The sequence below is a fragment of the Enhydra lutris genome, unplaced genomic scaffold (assembly GCF_002288905.1).
Source record: "Enhydra lutris kenyoni isolate GAN:26980312 unplaced genomic scaffold, ASM228890v2 scaffoldscaffold67, whole genome shotgun sequence".
NCBI lineage: Eukaryota > Metazoa > Chordata > Mammalia > Carnivora > Mustelidae > Enhydra > Enhydra lutris.
The window spans coordinates 8,616,276-8,635,472 of NW_019154151.1; the positions used below are offsets into that span (position 1 = coordinate 8,616,276).

General features: G+C 43.3%; 1 protein-coding gene across 1 annotated transcript; it reads right to left on the reverse strand.

The window, feature by feature from the left end:
- Nucleotides 1-3,320: 3,320 nt before the first annotated feature.
- On the reverse strand, nt 3,321-13,562 carry LOC111159220 (XK related, X-linked). Its single transcript, XM_022521665.1, has 3 exons — nt 13,228-13,562; nt 9,145-9,413; nt 3,321-4,195 (listed from the first exon to the last, which is right to left on the reverse strand). Exons 1-3 carry the CDS (start codon nt 13,560-13,562, stop codon nt 3,450-3,452), a joined length of 1,350 nt encoding a protein of 449 aa, XP_022377373.1. The 3' UTR covers nt 3,321-3,449.
- Nucleotides 13,563-19,197: the final 5,635 nt, after the last annotated feature.

The window sequence follows — 19,197 nt, forward strand, 5'->3', positions numbered from 1 at the left end:
TAGGCTCTCAGGACTGTGACAGTTGGGGGAAGGTCATTATTCTTCCACATCCTTATCCTGTGGCCTGCTTTAGAATCAGGAGTCAGCTTCTCAAGAGGAGTAAGGGCAGTGTTGCTAAGAGGAAGTATAAGAGAGTCAGCTTCAGCACTCCCCTGCTGTGATTGGTTGTTTGGGGGGTTGGGGGGGGGAAAGATTCATACAAACCTGGGTAGTAATTGCTCCCTCCAGTTTTATTCCCATGAATAGGGTCTGGAAGCTGTGTGTTCAAGAACACACAGGAGACAAAATCCTGAAACTAGAAAGGAAATGTGTCTATCTACCTCTCTCCCCCCCGCCTTATCCCCCCATCATTACATGTAAACATTAAATATAAGTACATGTGAACATTAAGTAACACCAACCTATAAGTACAGGTGAACACATACTCCATTTTCATCCCAGGCCTTTTAGGACTTGACCTTTTTCTCTCGAGTAAATCCAGTGATGCCCCTTGATTACAGCCCAGAAAAGATCCCTGGAATCACTAACATATTAAACTAACTCCACAAAGGACCTAAGAGGATTTAGAGGCTTGTGTCATGATGAAGAGTGTGAGCTCTGGAGCCTGAGTGCCCAAGACTGAATCCTGGCTCTGATAACTAGCTGTGACTTTGGGCAGGTCACATCACTGTTCTATGCCTTAGAATCTTCATCTGTAAAATGGGGGATAATAGTACCTACCTCATAAGGGATTGTTTTGAGAACTGAATGAAATAATGCATATAAAGCACCATGCCAGGCATAAAGTAAATTCTTATAAATATCAACTATTATTTAATTCTCCTACAGTGCTTCCCAGTTCTAGGCCCCAAAGTCTTTAAACATTTGTGAAACAAATGAAATTGACAACTATGAGTTTATTTGATACATTTCCTTAACATGTTCATTTTCAGGTACTTAGCGGGGCGGGGAGTGGGGGGACTGTGGTTACAACAGCCTCTCTTTACCCCCACACTTCATGGTTCTGCCTTCCTTTTCTAAGACCCATTTCCTGGCCCCATTTCTGCCTCCTCTCCCAGGAAGGCTGGCCCCTACACAACTACCCTGTGTCACTTAAAGATTTCAAAGGGTAAAAAGAAAGTAGTCAATTAAAGAGGTGTTTGCAGATGGGAGCACTTCCCTTGCCCATCCACCATATTTTGAAATTTCTCCTTTTTCTGTGTATCTAGAAGACTGCTGTGGAAAAGAAAGGCCACCACATATAGGACGTTCTGAGAGTTCATTTGCATAAGGTATCACTAGACTCTATTCTCCTTGGGTAAGGGCAGCAGGTTTTTCAGGTCCGAAAGCTGTCCCACACCCCTCATCCTGAACTCCCTGCATTCCAGAGATATTAAGTCACAGAGGCTGGGGAGGGTACGTGGGAAAAAATATGCCTGGTCTAGTACCAAGGCACATGTTTCTGCCCTGTGTATCTCTACTCTAGCTCTAATTGGCCTGCTTGGCTTAGTGTGTGCCTCAAGTAGCTGACTCACATGGCTTTTATGGGCCAAATTACAGTTCCACACTGTTTCTTATTTTAATAGAAGGGAATATTAACCAGTAGAGAGAAATTGTTGTTTGAATTCCAAAGAGACAGGTGTTCTTCTGGAGGCCTAATAGATTCTTTCAAATTCACCTTAGATAACATAGTCAGAAGATAGGAGTGTGAGCGTTTTCAGACACCAACCTAAGTCTCTCCATCAAAGATAAAATGAGGGAGTTGGATTGACAAAGAAAGTCTTCACTGCTCCAAAGCAAGTCACTTGACTCTCCTTCCCAATTAACGATTCAATCCTTTTGGCCCCCAAACAGTGGTTGAAGATGGGAAACCACACTAGACATGCCAGGAAATAGGACTATTCTGGCTAACAGCCCTGCTACTTGAAAGAGGGAGCTCTTCCACCCTAAACTCCTGACACTGGATAAGAGGAAGGGATAAGGCTAAAGATAAACTCTTAACATGATCTCATGAGTAAAACTGGATGGGGACAAGAAACTTTAGGGTCAGATCCTTCACAATTTCTCAAAACATTGCGGCAGCAACAATTAGTACATACTGCTAGGAATTCTCTACTTTCCTCGTCTGTAAGGGGTGAGCATTAGGTAAATGCTGGGATACTAGGTCCCAACAGGCAGTGGCCATACTAACCTCAATTCCTTGGTTAACTTAGAGGCATCTGAGCTGACATCCCCATCAAAATACCCACAGATATGAGATTCATGAGAAAGGGAGATATGCATTCATTCATTGGGAGTGTGGGAATGAGCAGGAGATTGATAAACATTTCCTTATTAGAAAATAAAGCCCGGTGGTCAAAAACCAGTACCAATGATGAGTTAATGTCATCTGGTTTCCCTTCTCTGTCTTCACTCTACCTTGGAGTATTAGCTGCCCCGCAAACCCCAAACAGCAGGAAGGTAATAGCCCAACTATTATTACCTTTTCTCTCCCCTAGGGGGGAAAAAAAACAAGCCAGCAAAATACTCGGAAGAGTAGGAGACACAAAGCAATCTTCATTTCTTCCATACATTAGAAACATTTTCAATTACAGCTCCGCTTCTCTGAAATCTATCTCAAGTAGTAAACTGCCATGAGCACAGAAAAACCAGTTTGGAGGGAATTCCTGATAACGAGGCAGGAAGTGAGAGATTTTACTCAACCACTCCATTCCACAAGCTGGATGCCCCTGCAGGTCCCTGAGAAAAAGTCATTCTGGATTATGCCATGAAGGAATCCTACTCCACACTCCCTCCTGGGAGTGTGCCTAGGAAGGGTTGCTTGAAAAGAGAGGTCTTTGATTACTATGATCACTACTAAAATCCTAATGCTAAGCTAACTTGTTTGGGGAACAGCTCTTTTAATAGTGGGGGTTTTCTTCTTAAAACAGAGTTTCTCAGTGGAATTAAAAAAAATAAAACCCAGCCATGCTTACAGTTATAATTCCACATTAATCAGACAGTTTCCTGGGAGGTACCCATAATCAACAAATTGTCACATCTCTGATCAGTCAGTATATATTCTGGTGGAATTCTGGGCATTCATCCCAGCCCTAGGAAAGCTCAGTAATGCCCTGGAGCAAACAAGCCGAGTAACAAGATCACACCGAGAAAGAGCTTAAGGTGCTTGGAGGTAAATTATCCCCTTGGGCAGCCAAAGAGCTGCCCTGGGTGGGAGGGGAGAGGTTCACAGTATCTCTGAACCTTCTTGGTAAGCTAACCTTCTTAGCTACCCTGGGTTTCCAAACATAGCAGTCAGTCTTAAAGAAATAAAACCTATTTGGGAGTTGCTCTTTCTTCTTAGAGGCTTACCAGAAATTTCAAGAAAATGTCCCGGTGGGTACTCACCTATGAGCCTCATCCTCTCCTTCAATTGCAAAGTTGCTCTTGGCCACCCCCAGCCTATCCCGAAGGACCCAGAAGATAGAATCTCAGACAATGCTTTGCCTTGCTTGGGCATCACAGGGTAGCTCTGAGTTCTCAATCCTGCCCCGAAGGTGCCGACGGCAGCAGACACAATGGAGGTAATCCACTACGTTGTGGGTAAAGAGTGAGCGCAATGGGTGCAAGTATTGGAAGAAAAGGAGCATGAAGCCAATGGAAATCAGATAAGCAATGATGAGCTGCAAAGCAATCAAGGAATGACAGTAATCCAGCAACACTTTCACTCCAAAGAAGTTAAAAACCAAAACCATGACCACGTTCTCTACGAACCTCACACTATAGTGCAGGCCCATATGCCCCCAGTTCTGGCCTTTGTCAACAAGGTCCCTGTCTGCCAATTTCAGCTGCAAAGCTGACCAGCAAGAGAAGTTGATGCCCGCATAGAGAACGGTGATGGAGATCAGCACCACCAGGGTGCCGACCCGGCTGAAATTTTTCTCAATATTATTGGGCATCTGGGCACCACTCCTCCAGAACTTAACCCAGGGCTCAAAGAGGATGATCAGGAAGTTAAGCAGTAAGAATGGCACAGCTTTCAGTTTCAAGGTAGCTGAGAAGAGCACCAGAATCACGAGGCGGGAAGTGATCTCCAATGTCCGCCAAATGGTGATGCAGAGGACTTCTAATGGCCCGAGGCGAATCTTGTATTCATCATACTTGATCTGGATAGCCAACATATTGCAGAGGGTAGCCCCATAGGTGACAGAGATCAGGGAAAAAACCATTAGCACAACTGTAAGAAAAAAAATAACAGAAAAAATAGACAATCAGACTATGTTAACAAAGCCTGAACTCAGACCCGGAGGTCCAGAGAGATGATTAAGTGAGGCTTGAGGGCCCAGTTAAGAACAAATTCATGTATGAACATAGCTATGTTGGCACAGTTCCCGATCCCAGGGAACTGGAGCCACAGAGATGTCAACTTAATTTGCAAGAAAAGTGAAGACTTCCCCCATGGAAACCCAAAAAGAAGCACAAGTTTGTTTCCAAGATCTTTTTCAGCTCTAAGTGGAGTGCTGGAATCTCAAAGACTAGAGAGACTCTCTTGAAGTGTCTACACTTGGCCTTATTTTTATTTATTATTTTTCCATGTTTGTTGAAATATAATTGACATATAATATTGTATTAGTTTAAGGTGTACAACAAAATAATTTGATGTACTCTTAGCTTTATAAACCACTCTTAGTCCCATCCTGAAGAGTTGATGCTCCTAGTTAGGAGCATCAGAGTATATATACATCTAGACAAGTGTAGTGATGCTGTCCCTTAAATTAGAACTCATTTATTGATAGTAGTGAAATAAAGGAAAACCTGATGTTTCCAATAAATGTAAAAACACCTTCCATCTGTCTCCCTACATATAGACTCATGCCATAAGAGATCATAATGCTGTTAGTGTATTTGCTCATCTATGCTGATCCAGATGGCCTCCAAGAGAAAAAGAGATTAGAAAAAGGGGTAGCAAGGAGAAAGCAGAAGAATGGATGAAAATGAGGAAACCTAACCCAAAAAACTGTTTACCAAACTTTAAGAGATGGTACCGGCAGAAAGTTTCTAATAGGAGAAATCACCAAAGAGTTGAAAACAAGGTCTCGAAGAATGTTTCCCTTACATCCTTTGTATAGTGATATAGTTAGAAACATGGCTCTGCAGGTAGGCATCCTGGATTCCAATCCCATCCTTGCCAATTATTACTTATGAAAGCATGGGGGAATTTGCTTAACCTCTCAGTGCCTCTGTTTCCTCATTTGTTAAAATGGGGGTAGTGGGCGCCTGGGTGGCTCAGTTGGTTAAGCAACTGCCTTCAGCTCAGGTCATGATCCTGGAGTCCCAGGATTGAGTCCTGCATCAGGCCCCCTGCTTGGCAGGGAGTCTGCTTCTCCTGATGACCTCTCTCCTCTCATGCTCTCGCTCTCTCATTCTCTCTCTCTCAAATAAATAAATAAAATCTTTTTAAAAATGGGGGTAAGAATTATATCACAGGGTTGTTGTAAAGACTAAATGAAATAATTACAAATAAGAGGCTTAGAGAAACATTCAGGACACAGTAGATGCTATCTGCTAGCTCCTATCATCATCATCATTCACCGTTTCCAAAAGAATAGTACACGCATTTCCCCTACTTAGGTACTACGCTGACACTTAGGAAATCAGGTGATTTAAAAACTAATGCCTAGGGGTGCCTGGGTGGCTCAGTGGGTTAAGCCTCTGTCTTTGGCTCAGGTCATGATCTCAGGGTCCTGGGATAGAATGAGTCCTACGTCAGACTCCCAGTTCAGCTGGGAATCTGCTTCCCTCTCTCCCTCTGCCTGCCTCTCTGCCTACTTGTGATCTTTCTGTCAAATTAAAAAAAAAAAACTAATACCTAGAAATGTGCAAAACCAATAGCAAGAAAACTATAAACTTTATCAAAGTACATTTCATTAAATATTTTTCAATGTACTTCGATAAAGTTGTATGGTTTTCCTGCTCCGGGCTTTGCATATTTATGGCATAGATTTTAGGGATATTTCCTGGATGTATACTTATTTCCAGACTCATCAAGTTGGATATGTTAAATAGGTAGAGGTTTTTGTTAATCATACCTCAATAAAGTGATGTAAAAATACTTAACGAAATGGAGACATACATCTCTTCTAATATGAAACTGATTGATCCTGTAAATATGAAAATTCCCTCCAAAACAACCCAAATAATTTAATGCAATCCCAATACACAGTCTCAATGAAATTTCTTTTTCTTTTGTTGTTACTGTCCTGCTTTGTTTTGTGTTTTGGTAGGGGAATTGACAAACTGAATGTGGAAATTCATCTACTTGGAAGATTAGGCTAAGTTGCCTATCAGATAAGAATTGTGAAAGGCTTTCGTGAGAAGTGCACAAGATCTAAAGCAATAAAGAATTTAAATGATAAAAATTTTAATATTTAAGAAAGCCAGGAGACCATTTAAAATGTGTGTATGTACACACATGCAAAACATGCAAATGTATACATACACACTTATCTACAGCAGAGAAAGGATTAATATCAGAATAAGAAAACAGCTCCTGCAAATTAATAAGAAAAAGACAACCCACTATAAATCAGCAATTTAAAGAACACAATGACCAAACATGAAAAGATGCTCAGCTGGCTTCATAATTAAAAGCAAATTATTTATGTAATCAGTTATTTTATAATTATACAACTAAATGATATTTAGTTTAATATATAAAGAAAAAGCATATTCATACACTACAGGTAGGAATATAAATTCAAACAACCTTTTGGGAGGGCTATTTGGCAGTACTGATAAGATTCCGAACATGTATATCCTTCCACCCAGCACTTCCATTGCTAAGAATTTATCCTATGAAGTCTCATTCTGGGACACAGATACTTAGAAAGATGTTCGCTGGAGTATAGTTTGTGATTAGAAAAAACTTTCTTGAATGCAAACATCAGAAAGAAACTTCAATCCTACCAACATAAGATCAGAAAAATAACAAAGAATGATCCAGTTCACATAAGAAAAACATATATTATGTATTTATCATTTATTATTATATATGTATGTATAAATAACCATTAAAGAAAGATATACTGGCAAAAGACATTGAACAGAATGTTTAATACAGCCCTTTTTGTCAAAAATACAGATACATATATAACTTATGTATATTTACATAGTAAAAAAAAAGTCTGGAAGGATATATACTGAATGATTAACAGAGATTACTTTTGAGAAGTAAAATTACATCTCCTGTTTGATATATGTTCTTTGTGGTTCTGATTCTTTACCATAACCCTGTCTGATTTTTATAATTAAAAAAATAAGGACCAAAAATAGTAACACATGGTCATAGCAAAAATTTTAAATCATATAAATTTCAAACCATACAGAAGGGTATAAAGTAAAAGGTAAAAGTCGACGACTTCTCATTTTCACTCTCCAGCGGTAAATGATTTCTGACATATCTTTCCGGAAATTTTCTACGCATATACGATTACTCATGGGTCAATTGGTTTGTGTATGTATTACTTTTGTAAAGTATACATATTTTAATTAGATGATTTGATGACCTTCAAAATTCTCAGGAAGAAAATCATCATCATTTCCTTTTCTCTTCACACTACTGTCAATCCTAGGTACGTAAAAAGCGTGAAGACCAACAATTTCATGAACAATTCTTGGTGGAGGAAAGGAGAAAAGGAGACAAATGCCCTCCTTACATTCATTTGCACCATGGGGCTTTGGCAAGCAGGATCGCCATTTCACAAGAAGGAAATGGTTCAAAGTTGTACCCACAGCTCTACCAGCTCCAGCCTAACTAGATGAAGCTAATGTTGAGCTGTTAAAACTCATTAACAGTACTTTATCTTGACTTTGAAAACATGACTCACATTTCCTCCTCTCCTAGAGGTCTTACTCATCTAAAGATCCATCTTTTACAAGTGGGAAATTAAGACTGTGACCTCTTAGATAACTTCCTCCAAAAATCACACAGAAGGTCAGAACTGGGACCAAGCCTCATTCTCATCTGTATTCGTTCCACACCTACATTTCTTTCTCCCCACCGGAGTTGGGAGAAGTAATTAAATCAGTGGTTCCCAAATGTGGCTGATCAGACTCAACTGGGGCATTTTTTTTAAGATTTTATTTCTTTATTTGACAGACAGAGATCACAAGTAGGCAGAGAGGCAGGCAGAGAGAGAGAGGGAGAAGCAGGCTCCCTGTGGGGCAGAGAGCCCGATGGGGGCTCCATCCCAGGACCCCGGGATCATGACCTGAGCGGAAGGCAGAAGCTTTAACCTACTGAACCACCCAGGTGCCCCCAGCTGGGGCATTTTTTAAAAAGTACGGATTCCTGGCCTCCCCACACTCAGATTGAGTCAGGTCTGAGTAGGAGATGTAATTTTTTAAAAAAAGATTTTGTTTACTTATTTGACAGAGAGAGAGAGAGAGAGAGGGAACACAAGCAGGGGGAGTGGGAGAGGGAGATGCAGGCTTCCCGCTGAGCAGGGAGCCCGATGCGGGGCTCCATCCCAGGACCCTGACCTAAGCATGAAGCATGAAGCATCATGACCTAAGCAGAAGGCAGACTAGTGCCACGTCTGAGTGTTACTCTCAGTACCACTGAGAGTGAGTCTCATGAGTCACGACTGAGCCACCCAGGTGTCCCATGAAGATGTAATTTTTTTAAGAAGGAGTTTTCACCCAGTAATATGTTTTCTCATGATCAGTAATATTTGGGAATCTCTTCTTAAAAGATGGCCATCCCTAAACCAAAACAAACAAACAAAAAACCCTCAGTATAATTTAAACACTCTGGGCTAGGGAAAGTGTCCTACTAACTGCTGGTATTACCAGCTGTTTCTGGGCCCAGAGAGGGCTTATCTCTGGCACTTTAAGGCTTAAATAGTTTACCCTCATTAAATAAATCTGGCAGGCCTAAGATCTCTGGCTCCCCAAGTTCTTTGACTATCTACCAGTGCTATCTAATACGGTAACCACTAAGCACACATGGCTACTGAACACTTGAAACGTGGCTAGTACGACTGAGGAAGTAAAATTTTTATTTCATGTTTCATTTTAATATAAATAGCCCCTTGAAGCTGGTAGCCAGTGCATTGGACAGTTCAGGTCTTTATTTCTAAGACCCTTGATTTAAATGGAGCCCTCCCCTCTCCTGACCCTACTCACCTCTACCCAGGGGGACCTCTGCAGAGATCAGGGTCACATAGAGCTGATAGGTCAGCTGGGGCACTGAGCCCAGGAAGGCTTGGATCTGTGACATACGTTTGTAGGCATTGCGGTGCATAGCCAGGGTCCGGATGGAGTGGCCCACCTCCCATTCTATTAGCACTTCCTCGCCATTTATTAGCATCTTCTTTCGGGTAAGGCTGACATAGGGCTCCTCCTGCCCCTCTTTCTTCCACAGTGTGAGGTACTTAATCATGGCCTCCAAACATCTGCAGAGGTAAAGCATCACAGGTACTTAACTAAAACTGTCCTGGGAAGAAAGGTTGTAGTGGGGGGTGGGGGCGGGGTGGGGCGGATAATAATACAATTCAGGGAGTTTGTGCTGCTTTTTGCCATTCCTTAATTCCCATTCTACTCATTCCTCATGAGTCAAAGAGTTGTCATTCCTTCCACAAATTGAGTCTAAATCCTTTTTTGTTTGGCTGGTTATCTACTGACCTGAGAACACCATTTCAGAGTTTCTTTGAGAATTTAAGGAATTGCTTTGTCTCCTTAAGAATAGGCCTGTGGTAGAAAGGCACCTTGAACACAAAGATATGTAAATAATGTGCTGAGAGAAAATGATGAAGGTTCTTAAAGGCCCTGGTTTTCATAACACCTCAAGTTGCTAAGGTAAAGCATTTCTTTATGCTTTATGCAAAGCATTCAGCTTCATACTTGGGGCTTTTGAGTTCAGCTTTTTTCAAGACAAAGCCCACAACTATAATCGTCTTGCCAAAAAGTCTTGAAGGGGAGCTTGGAAAAAACCTCACATGTATACAGTAATGCCATTCAATCACCAAGGTACTTAAAGACTTGTCAACTCAGAACTGAATGTGCTACATACCCAGGGAACATCAAAAGATCTCTCTAAAGGTTATTTTTGGGGCCTCTTGATCTGTTTGGGGCCAAGAGCCTTTGAAACTTCCTTCTTTCTTTACAAAGAGGAAAACATCCTCTTAAGGATCACAAGCCTACCAAACTTGAAATAGTGATAAGACCCCATTTCTTGCTGTATCTCTCCCACATACATCAGAAGCCTGTAAACAGTTCAGATGTGGTGACTAGAAGAGAAGCAATCAGAACATTTTGTTTTGGAACACCTGAGTTACCACTTCCTCCACTACCCTTAAATGAATGGAAACTGTGTACTATTATAATAAGAAAGAAGAGTTGTGGTGAAAATGAAGCCATCTTTCCTGCCTGAGGGCATGGGTTGTATTCATCTTGGGTATTTGATAAATATTTTCTGCGTAAATGAAAGAGTAAGAAGGAAGAAAAGATTATAGGGTGAGAAACGATGGGAGGAGAGGATGATAATAATAATGGCAATGTAATTTAATGGAAAAATAGGCTAAAGACAAGCTCAGAGGTTTATGTGCTTTTTAGGCCTTTGGCTCCCAATAGGAAGGTTCGAACATGTGCTGGCTGCCATTCTCCACAGGATCCCTCGGAGACTAGGGCATAGGGGCCAGTCTGAAGCATGGAGTTTTCTCCCTAGAAAGTGGACATTTCAAATTCTAAAACCTGGGAGAGGAAAAGGTGGGAGGAAGAGAGAACAGGGAAGAAAAAAAGCCAAGTGCATTTCCAATAAAATATTTTAGATTTTAACCCAGGCCCATCAGTGTTATTGCTGAAGAAAATACTGGGGGAGGTAGTGGCAGGAAGCATTCTGTTTATGCTTCTAAAGGCTATTTACTGATTTAAGTACGGGTGTTCGCTTTGGTTATAAGCCTCAGTAAATTAGAGTACATTTTCATTTTCAGAAGTAGTTTGCATTTCATATAAGGGAGCCAGATCCTCCAAACACCTTCATATGCCTAATAGCACTAATCAAGTTCCTACCTGCCCATAAAGTAATTTGCCTTGAACATAAGCATATCAAGGATATAATATATGGGCTTTTAATTATTTCTTCCCTGCTGTCAGGCTATTATAAATGCTTTCCAATCATTTCTAGTGGAAGCTAAATAACAAAAATGAAATACAGTACTCAATACTCCATATGGTGGGGCCAAATTAAAGATGGCTTGGGAAGCCACAAAGCAAAGGAGGGAAGTCTAAACTCTGGACTGGGGCAGTACCTGCTGAAATTTGCACTTTGAGTGCGCTTGATCTGTTAACTCAGTATATCGCATTGGAAAAGGCTGATAAAAGAATGTTTTCCTTGTACCTCTGGTGACATCTCTTAATTTGCGGGGTTTTCTCTTTTTTTAGAGAGAGAGCATGAGTGACAGCGTGTACATGCACGGGGTGGGGAGGGGGAGAGGGAAGGGAGAGAGAGAGAGAATCTTAAGCAGGCTCTACACCCAGCATGGAGCCCCACGTGGGCCCGATCTCAGGACCCTGAGATCATGACCTGAGCCGAAACCCAGACCAACTAAGCCATCCAGGTGCCCCAACATCTCTAAATTTCTTGGTTCCAAGTTCAAGATGAGGTCTTTGTTTTACAGCTTAACTTCAAAGATTTAGAATTGGAAAGGTGCTATAGATTGCCTAGTACAAAGGTTACATATAGGCCAGCTGAGTCACATCTGACCAACAGCTGTGGTTTGTTTGGTCCATACTGTGTTATTTCGTCAGTCAAGCTGCCAAGATTCAAACTGATATTTCATATAAAATCCTGTCCTGGAAGGTTCTCTTGAAAAGTTAGGGCTTGTGGCAGTATTGGGTCTGGATTCCAACAGTGAAACGATAGGGATGGAATTACAGAGTAGCTGCCTCTTTTAGGCAAATCGTGTAGACTCCAGCTTGCCACACTATTCACTATTCTCCATCATTCCTCTAACACTAAGACTTCATTTTCATTTATCATCACACACGAAGCTGCTGGTTTTCTTGTACTTGGCCTGCTTCACTCATATATGAGACCTGCCTGGCCCGTTTAAGCGTTTGCATTTGAGACCCATGATCTAACCCAACCCATTTATCATGCAGATGAAGAAACTGGGGTCCAAGACATCTTCAGAGATTTCATCAGAGCCATGCAACTAGTCAATGACAGAGGGAGGACCAAACTCCAGGTCACTGGAATTTCAGGCTACTGTTTTCTCCAATGGAGCCTGACCAATCCCTCCTCGTTTGAGCATATATTGATTAAAAAAATTTTTTTTAAGGCAGAGGAGTTCCATCCTTGAACAGTTTCAGACTGCGTTTAGTTCTCTAAGGATGAAACATCTTCCCTCTGCAATTACAACATCAACACTCTGACACATATTCTTCAGCTGATTGCAATCAAGACAAACTTGGTCCATTCTTTCCTCCTGACTTCGTTAAGTTTTGCAACATCTCCCTAACTTGAAAATCCCATAGTATCCAGATGAGACAGCCGACACAGATGCCTGTCTCCCTAAGATAAGGCATGTTCTCATCCCTTCAAGGCAATCTGAATAGAAAGACTGGATACTACTACAATGAGTTACAGCATTCAGATGGAGAGATGACCTATCCTCCTTTGTCCCCTCTAACCATGTACCTTTATAGCAGAAAGATACAAAGAGATAAACAGGAGACTGATGAACCAACAGAAAAAAACAAACGACAATGGGTTGGGGTACTAGATGACCACAAAGAGCTGAAAATATTTTCCAGATGTCAAATAACTCTGGAAAATTTGAAAGCGCCACGACCACTAGCTCAAGCAGCTCAGGATAAAGAAACTGAATGTGAGATACAGTTTATACAGTGTCTAAAAGGCAGAGTTAAAATAACACACTCTGAAGCTATGGCCTGTGTGCACAGGTTAACCACATCAGCTGGTCCCATACCAATTTTCACAACTCAAATCCAAATAGCAAACACTGTCTGATGAAGTCTTATCAGTGGTACCATACATGGCTTTGGAACACAAGTACACACCACATGTTCACTGTGGTGGCATTTAAGGTTTCAGATAAGATTTTTTGGATGGTAGGCAGGACAAGGAAGCCAAGAGTGGGAGGGAATGGGAGAATTGATTAGAGGCACAGTACCAGTCTTGTAAATATTGGCTTCATCTTTCTCTGCACAAACCCGGGGACGGGGTAGAAATTAAAAATTGCTCACCTGATAACAGGTCCCAAGAGGATTAGATGCATAAATAATGATAGCGGCTTGTCTTTGGCCAGATCTCTGTGAACAAAGATGAGTGTCAACTGGACCATAATGGATGAAAACATAAAGAAGGATAAAGTGTATGCCATCCAGTATGTTTCGCTATTCTTTCGATAGATTCTAACCATGTACAAGGTAGATGCAGCCTCCCCACAGTACAAAAAGGTGGAGAAGAGGATGCCAAATGGGAAGGTAAATCGCGGGTTGGCCCCACGGATGACATCTTCCTCCAGAGATGAAATTGGATCCACGTTGGACTCCTCAGGAATTTCATAAACTCGGTCCATTGTCGAGTTTCTGAGTGTTGTAGTCTGGTCTTCAGAGCAAGCCCCACCCCCGCTCAAGAGAACCCTGGAGCCACTGCAGTCCAAGTATCTAAGAGAGCGGTCAAGGACAATTCCAGAATGGAGATCTGCTAGTTAGACCAGAAGACCCCTCTCTCTAGTTTCATGTTACACTTGTTGGAGTATGGGATGGAGAACCCAGGAGTACCACTTCGAACTTGACTCTTCATTGGCCCGGGCTTCCAATTGTCAACAGACATGCTATGAAACCTGGACAGGACGAAAGCAAGCATTTTAGCGCCCAGTCCGGAGTCCAGTTCCAGGCACGTGAAAAACTTGGGGACAGCTGTCTCCTTGGCTCCTTCTCCTTTCGCAGCCCCGCAGGGAGTCGGGGTAGCCACTCTGTCGGGGCACGAACACTCAGCAGCACCTCTCTAGGAGTTCTGACCACCAGTACGCCCTCTCAAACCTGCCGAGAACTGAACCAGGGCAGAAGAGGGGGTGCAGCCTGAGCGTCCCTTCGGGGGCTCATTTCAGTGCTTAGGCACCCTAAGCTATCCTTAGGCTGTGCCTATCAGCTCGCCCGCTCACCGCTGCTCTCTCAGGACCCGCGCGGAGTCGAAGGCTCTCCAGCAGGCTCTACAGATTTCCCAAGCTCCGCCCCCAAGGCCGCCGGCCGGGGCAGGGGAGTGCCGAGGGAGGGGGGCCGAAGCGGGGTGGTAGCGGCTGGAGCAGGGGACTGGAGCAAAGGCACCACCTCCGTCGGGAGCGCAGTCTCAGGGGGAGAGAAGCCGAGCGCGTGCGCGCGCGCGTTGCAGGATCCGAAGAAAGCTAAAGAGGCTTCTTTTCCACAGAGAAACTTTGCTAGCAAGAAGCACGACGTGCGGGGCGCCAGCCCAGGAGGGCAAAGGCAGATGTCGTCAGAGTCTTGGACGCCGTCGACTGCTGGGGTCCTCCCTGGCCTGCAGTTCCAGCTGCGGGAAGTCGTGGCTTCGGGAACTGAGGCACTGAAGGCGGGGGCGGGCGGAATGGGAGGGACCTCTGGGGCCAAACAAAACTAGCCTGCGAGTGCCAGGGCCGGCAGCCCAAGGATGCTCCGGGTGGAGAGGCGCGACAGAAAGGGGGGCTTGGGCTAACCTTCGGAACCGCTTCTCACTACGACCCCTGGATCCCAGAGGGAGCCACAGCTTTCCTATTCCCCCAAAGCAGCAGACGCCCACTTCCACTCCGCCCTCGCGAACTAGCTAGCTCGCACACTTGCACAACCCACGCGGTTAGGCAGGTCTCTCTCTCTCTCTCTCTCTCTCTCTCTCTCTCTCTCTCTCTCTCTTTCGGCCTCAGGGTTGAACTACGCTAGGTCCTGTTGCCCTCCAGATACCAACACGGTGGGGTGTGGGCGGAGGAGACCTGACAGGCAACTGGGCCACAGCTTCCTTTCCGGACAAGACTGTGTGTAGGAGAGGTTAAGATAGAAAGGGATGGGGGTGTGTGTGTGTCAAGACTCAAGGTCAGCATTGAAAATTCCTATTATATGCCTTGATTTCCCCAGTTGCAAAATAAGGCCGGGATAGGGGCTTTAGAATGAACTTTCAGGTCTTTGACTGGAAGGTTCTGAAGAGGTGCCAAATTCTAAATAGACTGGAGAGGAGCCAAGAGAGCTGTTAGTAAAAACTGAGAGGGGTGACTTAAAGAGCTCAGAAAATTGCCAGGATTCTTAAGATCAATCCTCCCCCATCTCACTGAGCTTTTGTTTTCATGCCTTCATTTGCATAATTCTAAACCTCAGAGAAATAGAGAAAACATCTGCCTCCTGGTAATAATATAAATGTAGCAGAGCCTGTGCCAATCTCCTTTTGCTGCAGGAGGCCAGTAAAAAGAATATGTGAGGAGTGGCCAACTAGCAGCCACAAAAATGATGGCCTAGAGAAAGACTTGGTCTTGTCATTGTGTTGATTTTTTTTTTAAAGATTTTTTTTAATTTTTATTTATTTATTTGACAGACAGAGATCACAAGCAGGCAGAGAGGCAGACAGAGAGAGAGGAGGAAGCAGGTTCCCTGCTGAGCAGAGAGCCCGACGTGGGACTCGATCCCAGGACCCTGAGATCATGACCTGAGCCGAAGGCAGTGGCTTAACCCACTGAGCCACCCAGGCGCCCCCATTGTGTTGATTTTTAAGATTGCTGCAATTGCTGCCTCCTTTCCCCAGGGCTGATTCTGGGACAAATCAACTTCTAAAGGTTGTTGCCTTTAAAGTAGGCATGCTATCTTGGTCTGCACCCATGCCCCTGCCGGTAGCTGGGTTAGCTGGGTTAGCAGGCTGATCCTTCCTCATTTCCTTTGCACAAGACAGGTCAACACTATCTAAAAACACTTCACACATAGTGTTAATTGGTTGCGGCTTTCCAAGAGGCACAGCGTTCTCCACCAACAGTATAGGGTGAACAACTTCTAAGGGCTTCTTAGGAACATGTTCTCAAGATGGATCTCAAGTAGGGTGACAAACTTCTCTGTTTGCTGAGATGGGATAAATTGGTCACCCTCACATGGGAGACTGAAGCTAGGAAGAATGTAAAAATCCTGATTCTTTTAGCCTTTCTTCCTTCCCTGTGTCCGCAGCACACCCCAAATACACAAATCTACAAGGCCTTCCTACTTTGTTCCTAAACAGCTCCCTCTGTTTGCCATTAAAGGCTTTCTGTAATCACCACATTACTTCCCTCACCAATATCATCAGCCATGTTACCCTACCACAAACCTTTTTCTCCAGTCCAGCAAACTTTCTCTTTTAATTATACTTGCCTTGCTCACTTCCACCTCTGTGTCTTCTTGAGGTCATTTACAGGGGCCTTCACTCTTTTCCCCATTAAGCCAAACCCTAACTTTTCCTTTAAGGGTCAGCTCAAGTACTACCTCCTCCAAGAAGCCTTCTTTCACCTCCCCAACCCTCACTTTTCCCTCTGTCTTTGTGCTATTGGCACACTCTGTCTTGCACTAGTCCTTCAGCTCTTTCTGTGTTTGCCCTGCCTACCCAACAGAAGTGTAGACTCAGGGAGGGATGCTCGATTAATGTTTATTGTGGTTCTTGGTGATGACAGTAATGATTAAAAAATGCTGATGATGATGAAGCTTCCTCCCCCACACTTCCTCCAGGAAACTATGCAAGACTCAGGCACACTCATCTCTAGAAAAGCTATAGCCACTGTAGCTGGGACATGAAAACCCACTTTCTCAGTCAGCCATTCAGCTCACAGAGGATGCTAGCCTACATATGTCCTTTCTCCAAGTTCCTATAGCACTTTGTTTTCTCAACAGCATGGCTTAACACCAAATTACAAATTATTGCAAGTGTATTATTTTTTATTCCACAACTACATTGCCATAAATTCCTTAAAGGCAGAGCCCCTACTGTTAGACTTTTTTTTTTTTTTGACTCCTCCATGGCTGATACAGACCTGTAAGATTCCTGCCATCTGATCCCCCTCACCCACTAGCTTCTCTATTTTCAGCCCTAGGACTCTCTGGCACTTTAGGTCACTAAATCCTCTGGTCTCTTATTTCCTTGTTCCTTTTGCCCTGCTGGGAGAAACTGAGAATTTGTCTTGTTTCTGTCCAACTCTCTTTCCTCTTTCAGGCAATCTCTAGACTTCAGCCCTTTACTCTTCTTAAGAGTAGAGACACTGGAAATGTTGACAGGCATGAGACTACTGAGGACCTGGGAACCCCTACCCCATTAAGAGCACTCATCTCCCGGGGTGCCTGGGTAGCTCAGTTGGTCAAGCATCTGACTCTTGATTTCGGCTCAGGTCATGATCTCAGAGTCTTGAGATCAAGTCCTGAGTTGGGATCTGGACTCAGCAGTACAGAATCTGCTTGAAATGCTCTCCTTGTCCCTCCCCCTCCACCCCCCCTTTACCTCTTCCCCTGCTTGCTCACTCTCCTTCTCTCTAAATAAATAAATAAATAAAATCTTAACAAACAAACAAAAGACGACTCATCTTCCAAAGAATGGTTAACTGTGATGGTATCCCTAGGTTGCCCCTTGAATACTAGATAGCATTCAGGGCCCATTTCTTCTTCTTGCAGAACCAAAGTTCTGCAGGAAAGGGAGACTCAAGATTTGACTCTCCTCTGCAACACCTCCAACTCCAAACTCAGCAGCAACAGAGAATGAGTTTAAAAGCTCTTGGCATCTTTATTAGCATTCGGAACACCACTGAACCATATAAGCCTCCGGAATAGGTTTAAGCTTTCGAAGTCGCTGCCGCCAGAGCTGACTTGTAAGAGGTAGCTGGTATGCATGAGGGAAGAGGAGAGGAAGGAGCAAGGTAGTGCAGCATGTGGCTGGCAGTCGTCATGGAACACTAGCTAGTGGGAGGTGAAAGGCAAGGCCCAGAGAATCATTAGCGAGGATGGAAGAATGGCTTCCTTCTGTGGAATGCTCAATTTGAACTGTTAGAATCATTAAAAGATATCTAATGCAAAAATCAGTTATGCAGTCTCTGGGCCTTCTCTTTTCACTGTAAAGCAACCTGAGGATGAAGAATTTTTCCTGTCCTCTTCTGAGCCACTCCCTCATCACGATCATCCATAGGTGGGATAGGGGCCTGGAGTCAAAGCACAAGTGAGTTCTCTGCAACCCTTATCCCTAGCATTTTTGTTTTAAAAAATCTGGTTTAGGGGCGCCTGGGTGGCTCAGTGGTTAAAGCCTCTGCCTTCGGCTCAGGTCATGATCTCAGAGTCCTGGAATCGAGTCCCGCATCAGGCTCTCTGATCAGCAGGGAGCCTGCCTCCTCCTCCTGTCTCTCTCTGCCTGCCTCTCTGCCTACTTGTGATCTGTCTGTCAAATTAAAAAAAAATCTTTTAAAAAAATCTGGTTTAAATGATCATCAAAATTAGCATTGAAGGGCTATTGCAAAATGCAGCATGAAATTTGGGGATGATGGGTGTTGTCAGGAAGATGGCAAGCTCTACATACATTGCCCAGTAGAGGGAAGGAATGAGAGACAGAATTTTTTTTTAATCTTAAGTCTTGTTAATTTTATTTATTTTATTTATTTGTTATCTTAAGTCTTGTTATTTTTAAAATAATGGCTATATTGAGATATAATTCACATACCATACAATTCACCCATTTAAAGGGTACAATTCAGTGTTTTTAGTACAAAGCTATGCAGCTATTACCATTACCTAATTCTAGAACATCTTTATCACCCCCAAAAGAAACCACATACACATTTAGCTCTCACGACCAATTCCTCTCCCCCATACCCCCACCTGAGCCCTAGTCAACCACTAATCCACTTTCAATCTCTCTGGGTTTGTCTATTCTGGACATTTCATATAAATGGAACCATACAATATATGGCCTTTTGTATGTCTGGCTTCTTTCACTTAGCATAATGTTATCAAAATTCATCCACATTGTAGCATGTATTAGCATTTCATTTCTTTTTATGGTGAATAATATTCTATTGTGGGGATATATCACATTTTGTTTACCCATTCATCAGTTTATGGACATCAGGGTTTGTATTAGGGTTCTCCAGAGAAACAGAACAAGGAGGGGAGGATAGGGAGGGGAGATAGTTTGAGGAATTGGCTCACACAATTATGAAGGCTGGTTTGCAGGGCAGGCCA

What these genes read in the sequence shown, in the direction of transcription:
- LOC111159220 (XM_022521665.1), bottom strand. Translation starts at nt 13,562, where the DNA reads ATGGACCGAGTTTATGAAATTCCTGAGGAGTCCAACGTGGATCCAATT. An exon ending in CTCTTGGGACCTGTTATCAG is followed by an intron (nt 9,414 to 13,227) that starts GTGAGCAATTTT and finishes TTACCTCTGCAG; the next exon opens with ATGTTTGGAGGCCATGATTA. An exon ending in AGAGGTCCCCCTGGGTAGAG is followed by an intron (nt 4,196 to 9,144) that starts GTGAGTAGGGTC and finishes TTTTTCTTACAG; the next exon opens with TTGTGCTAATGGTTTTTTCC.